Here is an 18401-nt window from a genome sequence, read left to right on the forward strand (position 1 = left end):
TCTCGAGAATACTTGGGAAAAGCTTCTCGCGTCTGAGGCAGCCGCCCGCCTCCAGTCACCCCCTATTCTGATCGAGGTAGCGCGGCACAGTCTAACTTCAGGCGTTTGTTACTAGGGACATCTAGCGGCGCGACGGTAAGCACAAGCTTTGGTGCGTCTCTTAGGTGGCTGAAGGAGCCTTCGGCGGTCACACCCGCTGGCTCGTGCGTTTGCGTTATTAGGAAAGCAAGGAAAATGAGAGAAAAGAACTACTAAACAATTATATAAGATACGACACTAAAGATAACATCAACACCCAATCCCCATCGATCTCGCATCGCCATAAAATCCCGCAGATCCCTTCAGCCATCTTCAGCTATGTAACTATTAGTTTTGGATTTAGTCGCTAGGTGGCACTATCCATCACTATTCTCCACTGCGCTGATGACACTGAAGGCTGAGTCAGGTTGGTCAGGGCTGAGGGAGATGTGTCTTGTTTGTAGATTGCAGGTACTCGAAGATGTGTATCGGAGGAAGCAGAATTTGGAAAACGCTGAATGATAATTGTTTCTGGTGGAAGATCCTAGGAGTAGCCGAGGCTGGGAGTGGGAAATGACCGAGGGCGTAGGGCCAAATAGGGCAAGTTAGCATTCAGAGGGCTACGAACGGTACGCCCCGGAATCACGAGAGATGCGACAGGAGGTCGGAGCTCGTCATTATCTCACGCTTACATTCACCATGATGGGCGCAAAACAACCAGATTGTAGCGCCTGGCTATGAGTTGATGTATTGAATACAAAGACACGTTCCAACTGAGAGTCTCAAAAGCACGGAATGCGATGAGGTCGCGACGATAACCGAGTTTTGTAAAAAAAAAAATCGCTTTGATTGGTGTCGTGACTAATGCGTGTAGCACCGTTCAGTGATGAGAGGGCCAATGCAACACGTAGGTACCTACCTATTTGCCACGCAAAACTTTATCCAGCTTAGGTGCTACTGTTGGGATTCGAAATGCTCATCATGGGTTATTTGCATGTATTCTGATGAGGAAACTTGCCATTTTTCTCTGTGCACCTATAATTTGCATTGTTTCGATAACCGCTGCCTGATGGCCGTCACATCTATATTTGCTGTTGAGCCAGCGCCGCTCAGTGCCGACCACCGTGCGCCGGCTCCGTGTGCCCGGCTCCCGTACCGTCCGGCGCACAGCCCCGCTCGGCGCCCCGGCCTGAACCTCTCCCCGCGCGGCCCCCTGCTCACATGTACTCGCTGTCGTCAAAGAAGTAGCACATCTGGAAGGTGGAGCCGCGCGCGGCGGTGAAGTAGGCCGGGTAGTTGTAGATGAGCGCCGCCTGCTCGGTCGCCTCGCTGGGGAACACGGCCTCGCTGCGGCGCGCCTCAGCCACCAGGAAGTTGGCCAGGTACTGGGAGGCCTCCACGGCGTCGGCCCAGTGCGGCACCTGGTCCACCCGCTCCAGCGTGGACCACTCGAAGGCGGCCTTCTCCGGGTGGAACTGGACGCCGTAGATGGGCAGCTGGCGGTGCTCCACGATCGAGACGTACGGCACGCCCTGGCGGTCGGTGTTGGTGGCCAGCGTGCGGAACTCCTCCGCCAGCCGCGAGAAGCTCTCCGGGGAGACGCAGTTCGAGTGGAACATGACCACGTTCGGCTCGACCGTGAACAGCGCCAGCTGCTCGGCGGTGGCGTTGGCGAACAGCCTGCTCTCGAGCAGCGCCGGCTCGGGGCTCACGGCCACCAGCTGGTTCTCGGCGTCACAGGCCTCGATCACCTCCGCGCCGCCGGCCAGGAACGCCAGCTCCTCGTGGCCCTGGCACGTGCCCCAGATGGGGAAGTGCACCTCCGGGTGCGCGTGCGCCAGGTCCCAGAACGCCCGCGAGGCGGCGCCGAAGCCCTCAGAGTCCAGCTGGCTATTGCCTCCGGGCAGCAGCAGGCCGTTGAGTTGATAAAACATGTCCTCGTAGTACTTCTGCGAGCGGTGGATGAAGACGGGCGCGGCGCGCGCGCCGGCCGACTCCACGAACTGTACGTAGGACGCCTGCACGTAGCTGGTGTAGTTGAGCTCCGGGAACAGGTCGTCGATGTCGGGAGTCGTCTCCTGCGCCAGGATGCCGATGATAGGCCGGTCGTTGGCCGAGACGGACAGCGCGGCCGCGGAGAGCACCAACAGCAGTGAGGGAGACATAGCTGTGTGTTTTCCTGGTCGACGGGTAGGTACGGAGGGGATCGGCAGCCGGTGCGGTAGAGACGGACGGAGGTCACGGAGAGCGGGGCAGACAGAGGAGGAGCGGTACCAGCCACGCGAGCGGTCAGCGCGCGCGGCACGGCGGATCGGCTAGAAGTGCCACTGCCACGGTAAGGGTACCCTGCTCGTGCCCTCGTACGCCGCCGTGGGAACGTCTCCAGACGCGCCGGAACGGCCCGATAGCGGCGCGGCCTACAGCTCCGAACAGCGCGCAGTCATCACAGCTTTGTGTCGGCCAACTTCAAGGACGGCCTCTGACACTGGAACACTTGTGGACGCGGTCACACGGGATCGGAGGAGGTGTCGAAAAGCTAGCTCTTCATTGTGCTTTGTATGCGCTTCGTTCCGGTTCGTTTTTGCACCAACTCATTTTATAGACGTGTTATAGGACCTATCTTCCCATTATCGATTGCCTTTCGAGGCCGATGACGTCAGCAGACAATACAGCTCGGTGAATTCGGTGCTGACTTGTTGATTTTGTTTATAGCACTTATCGTTCGTTTTTATCGCATCTGTAACTTCTGACACGAACAAGGCTTTAAAATTTGAGCCATCAACTTAAAGATTCGCTTTGCAATTCTTACAGTGTCCCTCAGCCGTAACTGAGGCCAAGAACACGCTAAAACAAGGCGCTGCGTTTCACAAATGGTGTATTACATACGTCATCTAGCGGTCCAGTCCTTTGCTGCTCATTCATTTTTCGGTTCATTTTATTGCTTGATTCACTTGCAGAGATGATTTCCCATACCTCTATGACAGTTGGCATAAAGCCCTTGTTCTTGAAAAATGAAGAAAGGTATAGGCATGTTTATGAGAAGGCATTGCTTTGTTGGTAAATGAACTAAAATATTTAGCAAAAGAGAAGGTAGAACGGTTCCCATAAATCTTAAAAATGACAATTGTTAATTTCGAAAGAACGCTTTCCACAAATCCAGTATCAATCCAGTCAGATCAGCCCAGTATTACAAACAAGGCCGTATAAGAAAGCACGATCGATAAAATAATACAAATTACATGCACACCACATTCAGATCCTGGAAATCAGGCATCAGTCGGTCCAGTGCAGTGTACGAAATACTACTCACCGACTCAAAGTAGGTAATACGTTATACGTTCAAAGCGAAACATGCAGGGCAAAGTCATTTTGTTATCCTATTTAGTGTTAAACATAAACAGGCTTAAACCGCTGTAATAAAAACAAAACCCGTTTAAGCTTATTCTGACAGCTTACGTAATTTTTGCACCTGAAATTGGACATGTTGCATGCGCAATGCGCATGTAGGGATATACGTTTACGGAGCCCACGGACGGAAGTTTCACACTAAATCCACCTTGCAGCTATGTATCCGGGTGGTCCTTTTAGCCAGGGGCGTGGGTTCCGGCTGAGTCCAACACACCAACTCTCGAAACCCGTCTGAGCGAACTGCTGAGCTTCTCAGAATGCGGAGTTTCAGGGCAGAAACACAGAGTTCGCTGTAGTCGCTGACACGAGTTTATGGACAAGCTGAGTTGGTTCGAGCTGCTCGATGGGTTGCCCCCTCCGGTTGCCGAGTTTTTGATGTTTGAAGCATGAGGATAGAAATTGGCGAATGCTTCCCAGAAGTCAGACGATTTTAGATTGAATCTTTATGAGGTAATATAGAACACGTATTATTTTTTCTCCTTTATCATGGTTGCAGATGCATTATCGTAAATTTTATGTTTACGTATTTATTTTCAATAATCCGAAATAAAAGATAAAAGTTACAAAAAATGCTGGCATATTACTAGGGATTGATATTTTATAATGAAGCGAAAGAGGCTTTTTTACAGATGCGTAAAATTTCTAACAATGACTGATGGGCCTCATTCCAGCCGGGCTCCGCGCGATGACCGATGACCGTCTCGGTCGGCGGGGGTTACGAGACTGCGGCCGCAGACGGCGGCGCGGGCCGCCGCCAGCCCTGTACCATATAAGGCAACGCCGTGACGCCGCCGCCGCCGTAGTGAGGTGACGTAGCCGTCCGGCGCTGATTGGTCGGTCCGCCGGCCGTGTGTGACGTCACCGGCGGTCGATTGGCGGCCGGCGGCGGTGCACGTGAGCCCCGCTCGGCCGGCGCCGGACCGCATTCGGGCTGTTGTGGTCGTGGAGTGTGGAGCTGACGGAGCCCCGGTGCGGAGTCGGGCGGCGTGGCGTGCCTTCTGCTCGGGACCTGCTGTAGCGGCGCCGGGTGGCGACCGTCGAGTGTGCTGACCCGTCGTGACCCACGGTGACCTTTGGTGACCTGCCGTGGCCGTGAGCGGTGCTCTGTGTGCGGCTGGTGCCGGCCCCGGCCGGGGGATGTCCGCCGCTGTCTGAGCGTGCAGTGCCGCCGTGCGGGATGTTGCGAGTTTGAGGCGTGTGACCCGACCTCGGTCCGCCCCGACCCGGTCCGTGAGCGTGCAGTGTCAGTGAGCGCGAGACTCACCCGGAGCAGCAGCCATGGATGTGTACCCGAGCGGCAACATCTTCCAGGAGCTGAAGCTGGTGCTGGACAAGGGCTGCTTCCTCTCGTCGTGCTCGCTGGAAGAGCGCTGGCAACAGGTGGGTCACGCACACAGCCGGCCGGCTCCGAGCCGTGACCCCGCCGGGCCTGCAGGCTGCGGCGCGCGGCACGGTGGGGGGCAGGTCCCGGAGATGACGATCGTCGATCCTGCCACTAACATTGCATGCAAGTTGTTCTCTAAGTCTTCAAAACAGTATCTTAAGAGTAACTGTTCTCAATTCTAGAAAAATGATACCTACATTGTGGTTTATGAAATTAACAATTTTTCATTCATTTCTTTCCGTTACCAAGACCTCGGTGACTTACATTGGGCTCGCTCACAAGAAACGTCCAGCTTGACTGAAGTCCCGATAGATCGTATTTACATGCGTCCGGTCAACTTTGACTCCTGACAAGTCCAGTGCGGCCTGTCTGAGATTAGATGCATTCTCCGAATTCAGCCCAAATACCGGAAATAGGCCCCGCTTGGCACTGACATTCGACAAATGGCGTTAGGCCCCCGTTGCCCGCGCCACTATCACCAAGCGTTCGCCTCAGTTGGCTGTCAGCGGCCGAAACCACTCGCGTCGGCTCGTTTGAGACCGAAAATGGAGAAACTGTTTTCTCAGTGTGTGCGGATTGTTCGTTCGGTCTCGTCTGCCACCGTTGAGCCCAGTGTTTCGGACATTTGACGAAAGAAGTTCATAGTCTGTCGATAGCTAGATGCCTGTCGAGTTGCAGAGCAGCCGAAGCATGACGCAGACCGGGTGTGTATGTGTGTGTGTGGGGGGGGGGGGGGGTGCGTGTGTGTGTGTGTGTGTGTGCGTGTGTGTTAAGCGCAAAGTGGCCGAGGCGTCGGCAGCGGACCAGGTGTGTAGTGTAGACAGAGTGGCCGAGGCGTCGGCAGCGGACCAGGTGTGTAGTGTAGACAGAGTAGCCGAGGCGTCGGCAGCGGACCAGGTGTGTAGTGTAGACAGAGTGGTCGAGGCGTCGGCGCCGGACCGGATGTATGCGTATGTCGATTTGCAGAAATACGGAGGCGGCCACTTAGAAAATACTTTGAGACCTTTTTACAAAGAGACTCCTTGAGTGCTAAACCGAGCCTCCAAGGTGACTGGCTGAGATGTGTTTCTGCGGCAGCGTATGTCCATCAGGTTGCGTTCGGAAGCGCTTCTCGAAGCGTGGTCTGTTTTGACAAGGGGCATTATCCCATCTAACCAACCCCGCCACGTTGCCTCGTCAACAAGTGCTGCTTTATCTCGCTATTGAAGCGGCTCCCAGGCAGGTTTCGTGTCAGGTTTCGTGGCAAGATGTTATATGCGATGACAATAGCGTGTCTGAACTACGCCTGCCAGACTCCGATCGAATCGCCGGCGTGACTAAATGGTCTGCGTTCCGTGTTGTACGGTACGGCGGTGAACCTCCACGAGTGACCAGGTCGCCGGCGATCGACTCAGGCTCTGATGTCACTAAAATGCGCTTTAGTAAGCTAAGTGCCTACCGTGTTGCAGAGGGCCGAGGTGACGGCGGCGCACCTGGCGCCTGTAAGTTGCAGAGTAGCCGAGGCGTCGGCGGCGGGCCTGATGCGTGTGCATGGGTTGCAGATTAGCCGAAGCGCCGGTGGCGGACCCGATGTGTGCAGGGGTTACAGTGCAGCCCAGGCGTCGGCGGCGGGGCCGATGTATGTGCATGAGTTGCGGAGTAGCTGAGGCGTCGGCGGCGGTCCTGATGTACTTACGTGCAAGGGTTGTAGCGTAGCCGAGGCGTCAGTGGCGGACCTGATGCGTGTGCGTGAGTTGCAGGGTAGCCGAAGCGTCGGCGGCGGACCTGATGTATGTGCCGTTGCAGAGTAACCGAGGCGTCGGGGGCGGACCTGATGCATGTGTGTGATTTGCAAGAGTAGCCGAGGCTTCGGCGGCGGACCTCCTGTACGTGCGAACATGGGTGGAGAATTGTTTTCACAGTTGGTATGGCGCCAGTTGCTCGAAACAATACTATCGTGTTTTATTCTTATCAAACTGAAATCCTTAAATTTCGTAGCTTTTACCCTGAAAAGTTGGTATGGCATTGCCATACCATCTTTTAAGTTGGTGTGGCGCGTGCCATGCCTGCCATACCATATTCTCGACCCATGCCGGTGCAGATTCCACGGGGTGGCTGAGGCTATACGACGGCGGGCCTGATGTGTGTGCATGAGTAGCGGAGGAGCCGAGGCGTCGGCGGCGGACCTGATGCATGTGTGTGAGTTGCAGAGTAGCCGAGGCGTCGGCGGCGGACCTGATGTATGTGCGTGATTTGCGGAGTGGCCGGGGCGTTGTCGGCGAACCTGATGTGTGTGCGTGGGTTGCAGAGTAGCCGAGGCGTCGGTGGCGGACCTGATGTATGTGCAGTGCAGTGTATTGATGTCAACTACGGAAAAACGGAATACCGATACCAAACCAAGTACCAGCCTATGGTTCATTATACCATCAAAATACCGAACACATTAACTAGGAATCAAATACCAAGTACCGAGTTGGTATCAGTATGGTATCGGTATACCGAAAAGTTGTATCCGAGGACATCTCTAGTGCAGAGTAGCCGAGGCGTCGGCGGCGGACCTGATGCATGTGCGTGCCGAGGCGTCGGCGGCGGACCTGATGTATGTGCGGTGCAGAGTAGGACGTCGACTACGGAAAATCGGAATACCGATACCAAACCAAGTACCAACCTAGGGTGCATACCAACAAAATACCGAACACATTAGGAATCAATTAGCAAGTACCGAGTTGGTATCAGTATGGTATCGGTATACCGAAAAGTTGTATCCGAGGACATCTCTACTGCAGAGTAGCCGAGGCGTCGGCGGCGGACCTGATGCATGTGCGTGCCGAGGCGTCGGCGGCGGACCTGATGTATGTGCGGTGCCGAGTAGGACGTCGACTACGGAAAATCGGAATACCGATACCAAACCAAGTACCAACCTAGGGTGCATTATACCAACAAAATACCGAACACATTAGGAATCAAATACCAAGTACCGAGTTGGTATCACTATGGTATCGGTATACCGAAATTTGTATCCGAGGACATCTCTACAGCAGAGTAGCCGAGGCGTCGGCGGCGGACCTGATGCGTGTGGGTGCCGAGGCGTCGGCGGCGGACCTGATGTATGTGCGGTGCAGAGTAGGACGTCGACTACGGAAAATCGGAATACCGATACCAAACCAAGTACCAACCTAAGGTGCATTATACCAACAAAATACCGAACACATTAGGAATCAATTAGCAAGTACCGAGTTGGTACCAGTATGGTATCGGTATACCGAAAGTTATATCCGAGGACATCTCTACTGCAGAGTTGCCGAGGCGTCGGCGGCGGACCTGATGCATGTGCGTGCCGAGGCGTCGGCGGCGGACCTGATGCATGTGCGTGCCGAGGCGTCGGCGGCGGACCTGATGTATGTGCGTGCCGAGGCGTCGGCGGCGGACCTGATGCATGTGCATGAGTATGTATGTGCGTGAGTTGCAGAGTAGCCGAGGCGTCGGCAGCGGGCCTGATGTATGTGCAGTGCGGAGTAGCCGGGGCGTCGGACGCATTGCAGTTGCAGAGTAGCCGAGGGGTCGGCGGCGGACCTGATGTGTGTGCATGAGTTGTAGGGTGGCCGGAACCAGGTGTTTTGTGTGTATCGCGTCGCAGGTTGGGGTGCCGCGTTGCACGACCCTTCAAAGCGTGCCTACCAGGCTCCCCGGTTTCCTTTACGATTGCGTGTGCGCTTAATATGCCTCTGAATAGATGCGCGTCAGTCGCCGGGGAAACCATCCTCATGGTGGCGCCGCGTCAGTCGCCGGGCAACCATCCTCGTGGTGTAGCCGCCAAGGAACCGCACTCCGCTGTACGTACCCCCGAGCCGTGCTCGATACGCCTCACCTGCCGTGCCGGCGTTAGTGTGCCTGACCATAGAATCCTTGTAGCCGTTGGTACTCCCCACAGCTTCCCTGGCTCCCTTCTCGCTCGCTCTCCGCTCCACTCGCCGGCGGCCATGTCGGCGTTAAGGAGTGCGTGATCGGATAATCCTCGTAGCCGTTGGCACTCCGCACGGATTCCTTAGCTCACTTCTCGCCCACTCTCTGCTCCGCTCGCCGTCCGTCGCAGTCGACGACTGCCGTTCGCGCCTCTCGGCTCTCCTGCCAGCGGCGCGCCCGTTCCTACACTCCCCTTCGCACCACCCCGGTCAGGGTCTGCCCCGCGTCTGTCGGCGGGGTGATTTATCTGTCTCCGACCCCCGTCTCCCTTTGCTCCGGTCACGTTCAGTGGCGCCCGGGCAGGGTCCTAACCTTCCATAGCCGCGTCGCCGCTATGAGTTGATTTCCGTCCGATTCCTTCGGGACCAGAATCCTTGAATTTGTTCGCCGAGATTTGATCTCGTCAAGCTGCCTCGATTCAGGTTTTATTCATTCATCCGCGCCGCATACCTTTGTCGATTGTTGCCGCTCTGTTCATTAGCACTTCTGCTGCAGTGTGCTCGAAAAGAAACCCGAAACAGGGCTCCGGAACGTGTTCAGGCACCTTGAAACGTGAAACACCTTCGATCGACTCGGGAATCGATTCCAGTCGGTTCCGTTAGCGATCTTATGCAGGGCGGCTCTCCACTTGTCGAACGCGGAGTCATGTGACCATCGATATGCATTGATAGCCAATCGAGCTATGCACGTGTGGTAATAACAACGATATAAAAACGTGGACTTTGTCACGTGCCGCTACATAGTTCAACAAGCTCCCTCATATCGGTGTTTGATCGGTGTTGAGCAATGCGCTGAACTCGATGCTCGTCAGCTGTTTTTCGAGCGGATCCCGTAGCTGATGACTACCTTGTTTGACTCCTCGACCAACTCTGAGAAGTATAGGTACACCTAATCTCATTGACCTCAGCACACGTTGACAGTTTCCAGCGTGAGACGTCACAGCGCTCACGAGTGCCCGGGTGACAACTCACGGTTTGCCCGAGATAACGGTCCTCACCACTCCGGTTGGACGTGACGTGCGTCAGTTCCGCGAACTCCGAGACCTTCGCCGCTCTCCGAAACGCGTCCGGCTCCTCCGGCCGTCCACTATGAGCTGATCTATTGTGTTCGGTTCCGTGCCTCCGAGCGGGCACCACACCGTCGACTCACGCCGAGTCACGGCTCTGAGTCACCGTCTGTGGACCGGGCCGTGACCCTGTCGTACACAGATGGAGCGATGGCGCTCCGTCTGAATTACGGGACCCGGCCGGCCACCCGGTGGCGCAGAGAACGGGACCTTGGTGCAGGCGCGGGTTGCTGAGCCGCGCTGCGGGAGCGGGTCCCTCTGAGTCACCCCCGGCTGTGCACCATGCGCTGTGCACTGTTTGTGGTGTGCACACAGTGCACTGTGCACGAGGTGGCGCCGTGTCGCTACTGCGACGAGTGCAAACACTCCGCACTAGGGTATAGCAAGGTTCGACGATAAGCAAAAAATAAAGATAAAATAAAATAAATTACATTGTAAATAAAATTTCATCGATGAAATGCATCATTTCAATCATAAACCAAAAACATCTTGCATGAAACGCAGCTCTAAAGTGGATTGAGCCGAATTCGGCCGCTTTCTGCCATTCCAACTTTTCTCCAAACTTCCTGTGGTGATGGCTCCTAACTCTGCGGGCGCTCTTCAAGGAGCTGTTCGCCTCGTGTCGGCTTCCGCTGCCAAGAGCTGGCGATCCACCGGCAGCGTTGATAAAAAACTGGTCCAAGTTGTTAGCGGGACGGTGCCCGAGTCGTTGGCCGGGGATTTGTTGTGGCCCTCGTGCTACACCCTTCACGGGAACTGGGGCATTTTTCACGAACGTAAAGCTGAGGCATCATGGGTAGCTGATAGAAGGGACAACATACCACAAAGCGGGCGAAGTTTGGTTGGTGCGGTAACAAATTTGGAGTCACCTCGAGGGGCCCGTTGGCTCAGCTGACGGTATCTACCAAACAATGCGGCCTTCCCCAGCGTGGACCAGAAAAATCGGACAGCGGCGTACGGTGGACTCAGCCCGCCCGTTCCCGTCATTGGCTTTCCTCAAGGCCCTGGCGCATTGTCCATCAGCACTTTCCACGGCGGACTGACCGGCCGGACCGCCGCGCCGCGCACCGTTCCAGTTTTCAAACGGAGCACGTGGTGGGGTTCCCGCCATTTTCGGCCGGATCGTCCGTTCCGGTCGGTGAGCGCGCGAAGGGTCCAACTGCGGACGTGGACGGCGCGTCGCGAGCCGGCCCTGAACTTCCATGAGCCAGAGGTCGTCAAATTTGTCGGCGGAACGGGCCGCTGCACTTCTGAGGTAGTTCGTCAGCGACGGTCCGGCATGGCTCGGATGACGGCGTCATCGACCGTGGAGAGACCGGATGGCGGCCGGTTTGAGGGCCTCTGACGGTGGGAAGTGGTTGCGCCGCCTGACCTTGGCGTCGCGGCGCGCGGGGAGGGAAAGTGTGGGGTGCCCGCCGGCGGACACGGCGGAGCGGAGCGGGCCGCTGCACCGCGGGGCACCGACCGGGCGCCTCGCACTGTCCACAGGAGAAGGACATAATGGGGGCACGGCTAGACAGCGGCGAGGGGTGATGGGCGCTTCCGTGGGCCAGACGGTGTTCATTGCTCACCGTGGTGCCGAAACGATCCAAAACAAAGTAATTCGCTCGCATGCAAAACAAACCAATTCTCATAATAAGTGGGGCGATTTGAACGGTGTCCGACACCCACCGAGTGTCAGCTTCACTCCAGTCCGAGTCAGAATCACACATCACCTCATCTAGCTCCGGTCGCCTGTTCATTGACCTCTCGCTCGACCTTCCCTCATCCCCATGGACATCCGGCATTCCTCGAACAGTCAACAAGTCGTCGGACATTCCCTCTGTGGGATGACGCTTCCGATCGCTAGATAGGAGACTGTCTGACCGCCCAACGGCCTCGCCGCACTATTTATCCTGTCACACAAGAAGCCCCTTCCCTCACACACGAACCCCTCCCTCCACTCACGCACTCTTCTCTTCCCTGACGCACATAAGGCACCTCTCCTTGGCGCACCTGAGAGACATCACCTGAGGCAGCTCCCTTCCCTGGGTATAAACAACACCAACGCGGACCGTCACCTTTAGATGCTATCTACCCGCCACCTCTCAGGGTCTGCTGACGTCTCCCCAGGGCCGTCCGTCACCTCCTGAAGGGCGTCCATCACCTCCCCGGCCCCCTCCGGGGTGGTCCGTACCCCGAGAGACGCGTGACGAACAGGATCAGCGGCGCGCAATTCGTATCCATCCAGCTGGAAGTCAACAAATCGCGCCAGACGAATGCCTGACGAGTAGCAGCACATTAATCTGCACGCTATAGCAAAACGAAAGGCGGATCTATAAGCCGTCTGTGAATCCCAGAGCTTCAGTACGAGTGGCACGCAGCCAGCAGCGCCCTTGGTTTGTGATACCTCATTCGACTTGCCCGGTCAACACCGCGCGTCATTTCTTGCGTTGGTATAAGCCGATTACATCGAGGATGCGACCGGAACGTTGCGAGCCAAGCGAGAAGACCGCTCTGTGTGCCGTGGGCTGGCCCACCTGCGAGGGATGTTTCTCTCATAGGTTTTCGGCTTAAGTCAGAGTCGCCCGGCCGGCGCTAGGAGTATTGTATATGTCCGGATTGGTGGATTGTCAAAGGAATGACCGAATGACTTGCCACTGATCGGGCGCCAATCCAGAGTCATTGTCGTTTGTCGTTTTGTCTTATGCAGCTGGCTCGGTCAGTTAGAAAGCTGGGACACTGGCAGCGTGTCGGCGCGGCTGGCGTATTATGTCAGTTCTCTGAGGATTCGGCGAGACGGTGGCGCGCGCCCGACCCCCGCCGCTGGCGTCGCAAAAAGCGCGCCAAAACACGCGTCTCCGGGGGCCGGAGTGACGGCTCAATGGGAGGGGGCGAGCAGCGGCGCGCCGGGCGCCGTTTTTGCCGCGGGCGCGGCAGGGCGTGCCGAGATGGCCGACCCAGATGAGCGCCGCGCCTGGGCGCAGGTCGTCCGAGGGCGGTGGACGGCGGGACAACTCCACCCTCCACCGGCCCACACCGGGTCGCTCCTCCGGGAGTGGTGTGGGAGGGCTCTCGGATGGCATTGAGCCCCCTCTGGCAGAGATAACGACTTTCCGTACCGCGGTTTACAGGGGGTTTTACGACTCATAACGAATATCAAACTACGGCTAATGATCGTGCTATGAATGACGAAAATACGATGATGAAATGCAAGGCCATAATGATAGGGCTCCTGCCTCCCATCGGCACATTTTATAAGTCCACTTTTAGTAGCAAGCGGTTGACGAATGGATTAGCTCCTACTTCACTTTTAGTAGGAAACGGTTGACGAATGCATGAACTCCCAACCGTCCATTGCAATATTTCATCAAGTTTTTTATCATGCTTAAAAATATGCTCCACGACTCGCGCGGAAGCCGGCATGACATGATCTGGTCTTTCAACATTGCGAAAACATTGTATCCCCGTTGCGGCGGCTGACGTGTTTCCCTGTTTCCGCCCGTTTCCGCCCGTTTCCGCGGCGCGCGGCTCGGCTGCCCCGCAGTGCGGTCTCCGGTCTACGCTGCCGCCCCCTCTCTGACGTCACTCTGCGGTCTGTGGTCCCCGGAAACAGCCGCTCAGCAGCAGAGCGGCCAGACGCTGCGGTCTCCGGCCGCCCCCGCCCCCGCCCGCTGCTCCGGAGCCGGGTGTGATGGAGAACGTGTCTCGTTCGGCCTCATGCAGTGCAGCCACACCGCCGCTATGTCACGGGCACGGCCGAACGTGTCAGACGATGCTGCCTGTGCCAGGGTTGCCACTGAACCTATAGGGGCAATCGATACAGACGCGCCGGGCCAGTCTGGACATTGTTTGTGGAGGCGCGCTGAAGTCTGGAGCGCCCCACCGCCACGCGTGACCGCCGAGGAACCGTCTGGCGAAGGAGGGGATCGCTGCGGACCCGCCTCACGCATCCGGCGAGGATTGGTGGCCGGTGGGGATCCCCTACTCGCCTTCCTTTGGACGCCGCCTTGTCGGGGGCTCACAGTGGCGGCCGAGGGGCGATTATAGGGGCTGTGTATTGTGTAAGTGGGGTGAAAATCGCTGCCGCCGAGACAGTGAGCCGCCGGCCGGCGGGGTTGGTGGCGGAGGTGGGGGAGGGGGCAGCTGTGGGTCGGCAGGTGGCGCCGGAAGGGTGACGCGCCACCTGCCGGACCCCACCGCCCCGCCGCGCTGCACGGTTGGTCAGTCGAGGGAATCGCGTCTCCTCGGGCAGCCCCGTGGTCTGTGGGGCCGACACTGCACCCCTCGGCTGACCGTTCCTGGACCGACCCCGAGGCGGCTTCACCGGCTCGGAAAGTCATTGTCGGATGCGCGTAACTCTCCCGCCCCGCCACAAACTCCGACTCGAGGATGTGTAGCTGACCGTCCCCAGACGTTGTCTCCCTCCCCGTACGCCGTGTCTCCCCTCCTTGGACGCCGTCTGCATTCGGAAATCAACGTCCGGACGACCGGCCGACAATCCAATAAGGCGCGGCGGGCACCCTCACTGGCGGACGCGTCACCTGAGAGTTGAACTTGCCGCCGCGCGGCGCGCACCTGACTTCAATAATTCAGCCGGCGTCGGCCGCAGACGGTAATTGGCGAGGGGAGAGGCCGGACCGGCCCGGGGAGCGCCGGACGGTGGCCGCGGACAGAGCGCCCGATAGTGGCCGCGGACAGTCCACGCCGGACCGTGTGCGGGCCGCCGAGCGACCCCAACCCGGCAGCGGCGGCGCGGCTATTTCAGACCGCGGGGCATTACGACGCGCGCGTATTTGGTCCGAGTGCGGCCGCGGGGAGCGCGCGGCGCCCCGCGCACGGCCCGCGGCTCTGATGGCTCCCCCGCCGGCGTGCGCCAATATTGGCACGGCCGGAGATAATTTCAAGCTGGAATTGACCGAGCGGTGTGGTTGCCGCCATTTCGGATATTACACCGGGCCAACGATGGCAAAAAACACGGCGCACTTCCCTTATTGGGACCGACTGTTTGTTTTGATTAGATAGGCTGGTCGGTGCCTATCGGACGTGCCTACGTGCCTACGTGCCGCTCGGACCCCTCGATGGCGGGACGTGAGAGGTGAGTCGGGCGGCGCGCGGCAAACTTTGAAGCGCTCGCCGCACCTTGGCACGTTTCCGGCTCGGCCGACGTTCGCCGAGTTTGTACGAACTTGTCGCTGTCGCGTGCGGCGGCGCCCCTCGTCGGCGCGCGCGGTCTCCGTCGATGGCGACAATCAGCCGGCCGACTGGGGAAGGGGACCGGCCGGGCGCGTGCTGTGAATAGGTGAGCGGTCCGTCCCTCCCTCACCCCGCTCCCCCTGCCCCCAGTCGGCTACTTAGAGAGGGTCGGAGAGCGCGCTCCGAGGGGTGGCCGCCCATCGGGAGCGGAGATACGAGCGGCACGTGCCGGCCGGCCGCCGGTGTCCGCTGTCTCCCCGGTGGACGGCGGACGGCGGGAGCGGCGGCGGGCCTTTTTACGGCACTGGGGGAGGAGTCGGGCCGTATCGGGTGACCGATCAGTCCCCACGCTGGCCCCGCGCCGCCCAAAACGGGCCCGTGTCGCGTGCCGACCCGTGTCATGTCACAAATCACCAGATATCGCCAGGTTGGAAGGTGTGATTTAGGACGGTAAAAGACGCTGCCGTTGTTGCTAGTACCTTTAGCGTCTCGGGTATTAAAAACGACATTATAGGCTGTCCCGAACGCTGTTGCGTTTAAGCTGGCATAGTAATTTACCAGTTTCTGTTTTATCCAAAGTCACGCATTATTATTTATAGCTTCGTAAACGCCTTAGCTTATTATACGCCAGCTCATTAAGCGGTGTCTTTTTTACTTACAACTGCGTTCAGGGGTTTAATTTGTTCGCTAATGCATCTATAATGCGGCACGATTTGAGCAATATCTGACCTTCACCGGATCTATTTATGCGTAACGAACTTATCCGCGGGTTGCGTGCACTGCAGCGGCGTGCAATTTGAATCATTTTGCAACGACGGCTCTGAGTGGCGTCTGGCAGAGTGCGGACACGCCTCCTGTTGGGAAATAGGTGCGCTCTCGGCTCGGTGGCCGGCCCTGGGCGGGCTCCGGCCCTGTCAGCGCCTCACCTTTCCGCGTCACTTCCCATCAGCCGATCGAGCCCGACGGACTGATCACCCGCTACCGGTCTCCTCTGGTAGAGCCGCTACAGCCAGCGGAGAGCTGTTTCTCTAATCACGGTATCATCGCACGGACATCAGTCACACCGACCCTGAGACGATGACTGAGGTGGAGCGTATCGCACAAACAGACTGCCGATGACGTGTGAGGGGGTTAGATGTAAGGGGAGACGTTTGATAGGAGCCACAATTCCTGGTAACCGAAAGTTAGCCGCAAAGCTGGCTCTGCAACATTGCAGCTTCGTGAGCCGCCACCTTTTCACTCGCCTAACGCGACTAAATATAATGAGATTGAATCTCAGCCATAAAAAGTTGCTCTCGATCGCCCTCCACCAGCCCTTTCAGCCACCGCGGCTGTGTACCGCAGTCTCTTAATTTTTCTCCGGTTCCGCCGGGGTGCGTCCGCGGCCGGTGCTGCAGCCTCGGTCGGTCGGCGTGCCGGCACGGCGCCGCAGTGAGCTGCCGAGAGGGCTCGCTAAAAATACCGAGCTGGTCTCAACACACCGGGCCGCGTGCGTCCGGAAACGGCGCGGCTCAGACGAAAACTGGCGCACCGCAACGGGCGGAAACACGGCGGATAATTATTTCATTTCAAAGCGAAGGTATTCTGTGAGTGTTGTAGGAAATGCGGATCGGCAGCTCACGACTTAAAACGAAAATACCGGGAACATTAAGCGTAGCGTAAGCTTTCCCACGAGATCTTGGGTGTTCGCAGATCAATCGCTCGCGTCCACAGCTTAAGTGAAAAATCGTTAGTTCTGTGTAACATCATGGACATTAGACATTTAGCGCCTCATTTTCCGTCACTAGAGGAAGTTGTCATTTTGTCAACATTAATTTTCCGCCGCCATTCTGTCTGGCCGCTCGGCGTAACCATGTCCGTGACGTCACACCCGTCTGTGACGTCACAGTTTGTTGTGTCAACATTGTCGGCGGTGGGAGAGGGCCGTGTCAGAGTCGACAGAGGCCGGCCTTGACAGTCGGTCGCAGCCACCTGTCAATACCGGGCGACCGGCGGGGAACAGTCGAAGTCAAGCCTCAATCTAGGCGGTGTTTCTTTACCATTGTTTTATTTCTCGTGGGTATTACACGCTAGATGTGATTGTACCGCATTCCATTTCACCTGTGGTCCGGAACTGCGGCGATACGGAGAGTGGGCGATAAAGATATCGCCGATGCCAGTAAATACCAGCTTAAACTATAAACCAGACGGCGGACAGGGCTCTCGAAGGCTCGACACTATCTTGGGGCACTTGTGTGCGCCGGCACCGTCCACCCGCCCACCGGATCCGGTCGGTACGCGGAACGATACTTGCACTTGTCGCGAACTTTGCACTTCGAAACTCCGCCGCACTGTTTTTATCCGAGCTTTGGCGGTCCAAGTCCTCCGGATGTCTCGTCTATCGATAGTGAGTATAGCTCAGACAGCCTCAGACCTGTGCTAGGCTGGCGCCGCCGGCGGCGACCGCAGCGCGGAGAGAACAATTCCGGTCCGACCGAGGCCCGACGGATGATGTATGAGGTCAGGCCGGCATTTGGCACCGTGCCAAAACACAGCCGACGTCTAGACATATAAACATTACCGGGAGGAGAAAAGAACACCAAGAAAAGAAACGAGGAGATGGCCGGAGATGGTTCTCAGGAGATGACTGCCTGAGGCACGGTTAAGATTCGAAACGCGATAAACAGAAAGAATTTGATGTACGGTTTGGCGATTGTGGTTTGGTGATACAATGAAACTCTTTTATTAGTTACACCCATTGAAGGAGTGCCAAAACCCCATCATATGCTGCGGTTACCTCATGCTGCGTCGTTCGTTCGGGCCGAGTCATGCGCTTGACTCGTGACCGGTTTGACAGGTGCGCTGGCCTTGGTCCAGCGCGGAGTCAGAGTCATGCCACTCTGACTACAGAGTCAGTGATGTCAGCGCCGAGGCACGCCGCGCCGTGGGCGGCCGAGTCGGGCGGTTTGTCAGAGTCAGAGTCAGAGTCGCGCCGTCTGTCACCCGACTGATATCATGCGCCGAGTCGGTGCATGATGACACCCGGGCACAGAGTCAAAGACAACTCCCGGTCCAGGAAAAGGCTATTTGTTCACACACGACTCACCTAAAAATCGCAGCGAAAAGTCTCAGAAAGGGTGAATTCGTGGAGAAATTACGTGTCGCTAGCGTCGAGTCAAGGCCAGCGCATGACTCTGAGTCCGACTCAGGGCGCCGTCTGTCTGTGGGCGTGCGCTCGCATACTGAACGGCGTTGTTTCCAACTTGTTTATGGCGCCCTGGTGCCTCGCGCACTGTCGACCTCGCCTCTCGCCCCAAATATACCCGCCCACACAGGCACCTTTGTGGCAACCCGACGCACTGAGTCTGAACGGCGTAACTTAGCCGACCTACCCCACACACCGTTTTGTGTCGTTTCAGGTAAGCCCGA

General features: G+C 57.4%; 2 protein-coding genes across 2 annotated transcripts in view; one reads left to right on the forward strand and one right to left on the reverse strand.

Annotated features, from left to right (window-relative positions):
• Nucleotides 1–1235: 1235 nt before the first annotated feature.
• On the reverse strand, nt 1236–2183 carry LOC122375112 (gamma-glutamyl hydrolase-like). The gene has a single exon (XM_043354307.1). It carries the CDS (start codon nt 2181–2183, stop codon nt 1236–1238), a length of 948 nt encoding a protein of 315 aa, XP_043210242.1.
• A 2165-nt stretch (nt 2184–4348) lies between these two features.
• The window catches only part of LOC122375114 (Krueppel-like factor 6), a 56886-nt gene continuing 42833 nt past the window's right edge, over nt 4349–18401 (forward strand). Inside the window, exon 1 of the mRNA XM_043354312.1 lies at nt 4349–4806. Coding sequence (XP_043210247.1) covers nt 4705–4806 — 102 coding nt within the window. The 5' untranslated portion in view covers nt 4349–4704. The remainder of the gene's footprint in view (nt 4807–18401) is intronic.

The sequence above is a fragment of the Amphibalanus amphitrite genome, unplaced genomic scaffold (assembly GCF_019059575.1).
Source record: "Amphibalanus amphitrite isolate SeventyFive unplaced genomic scaffold, NRLGWU_Aamphi_draft 001778F_arrow, whole genome shotgun sequence".
Lineage (NCBI taxonomy): Eukaryota > Metazoa > Arthropoda > Thecostraca > Balanomorpha > Balanidae > Amphibalanus > Amphibalanus amphitrite.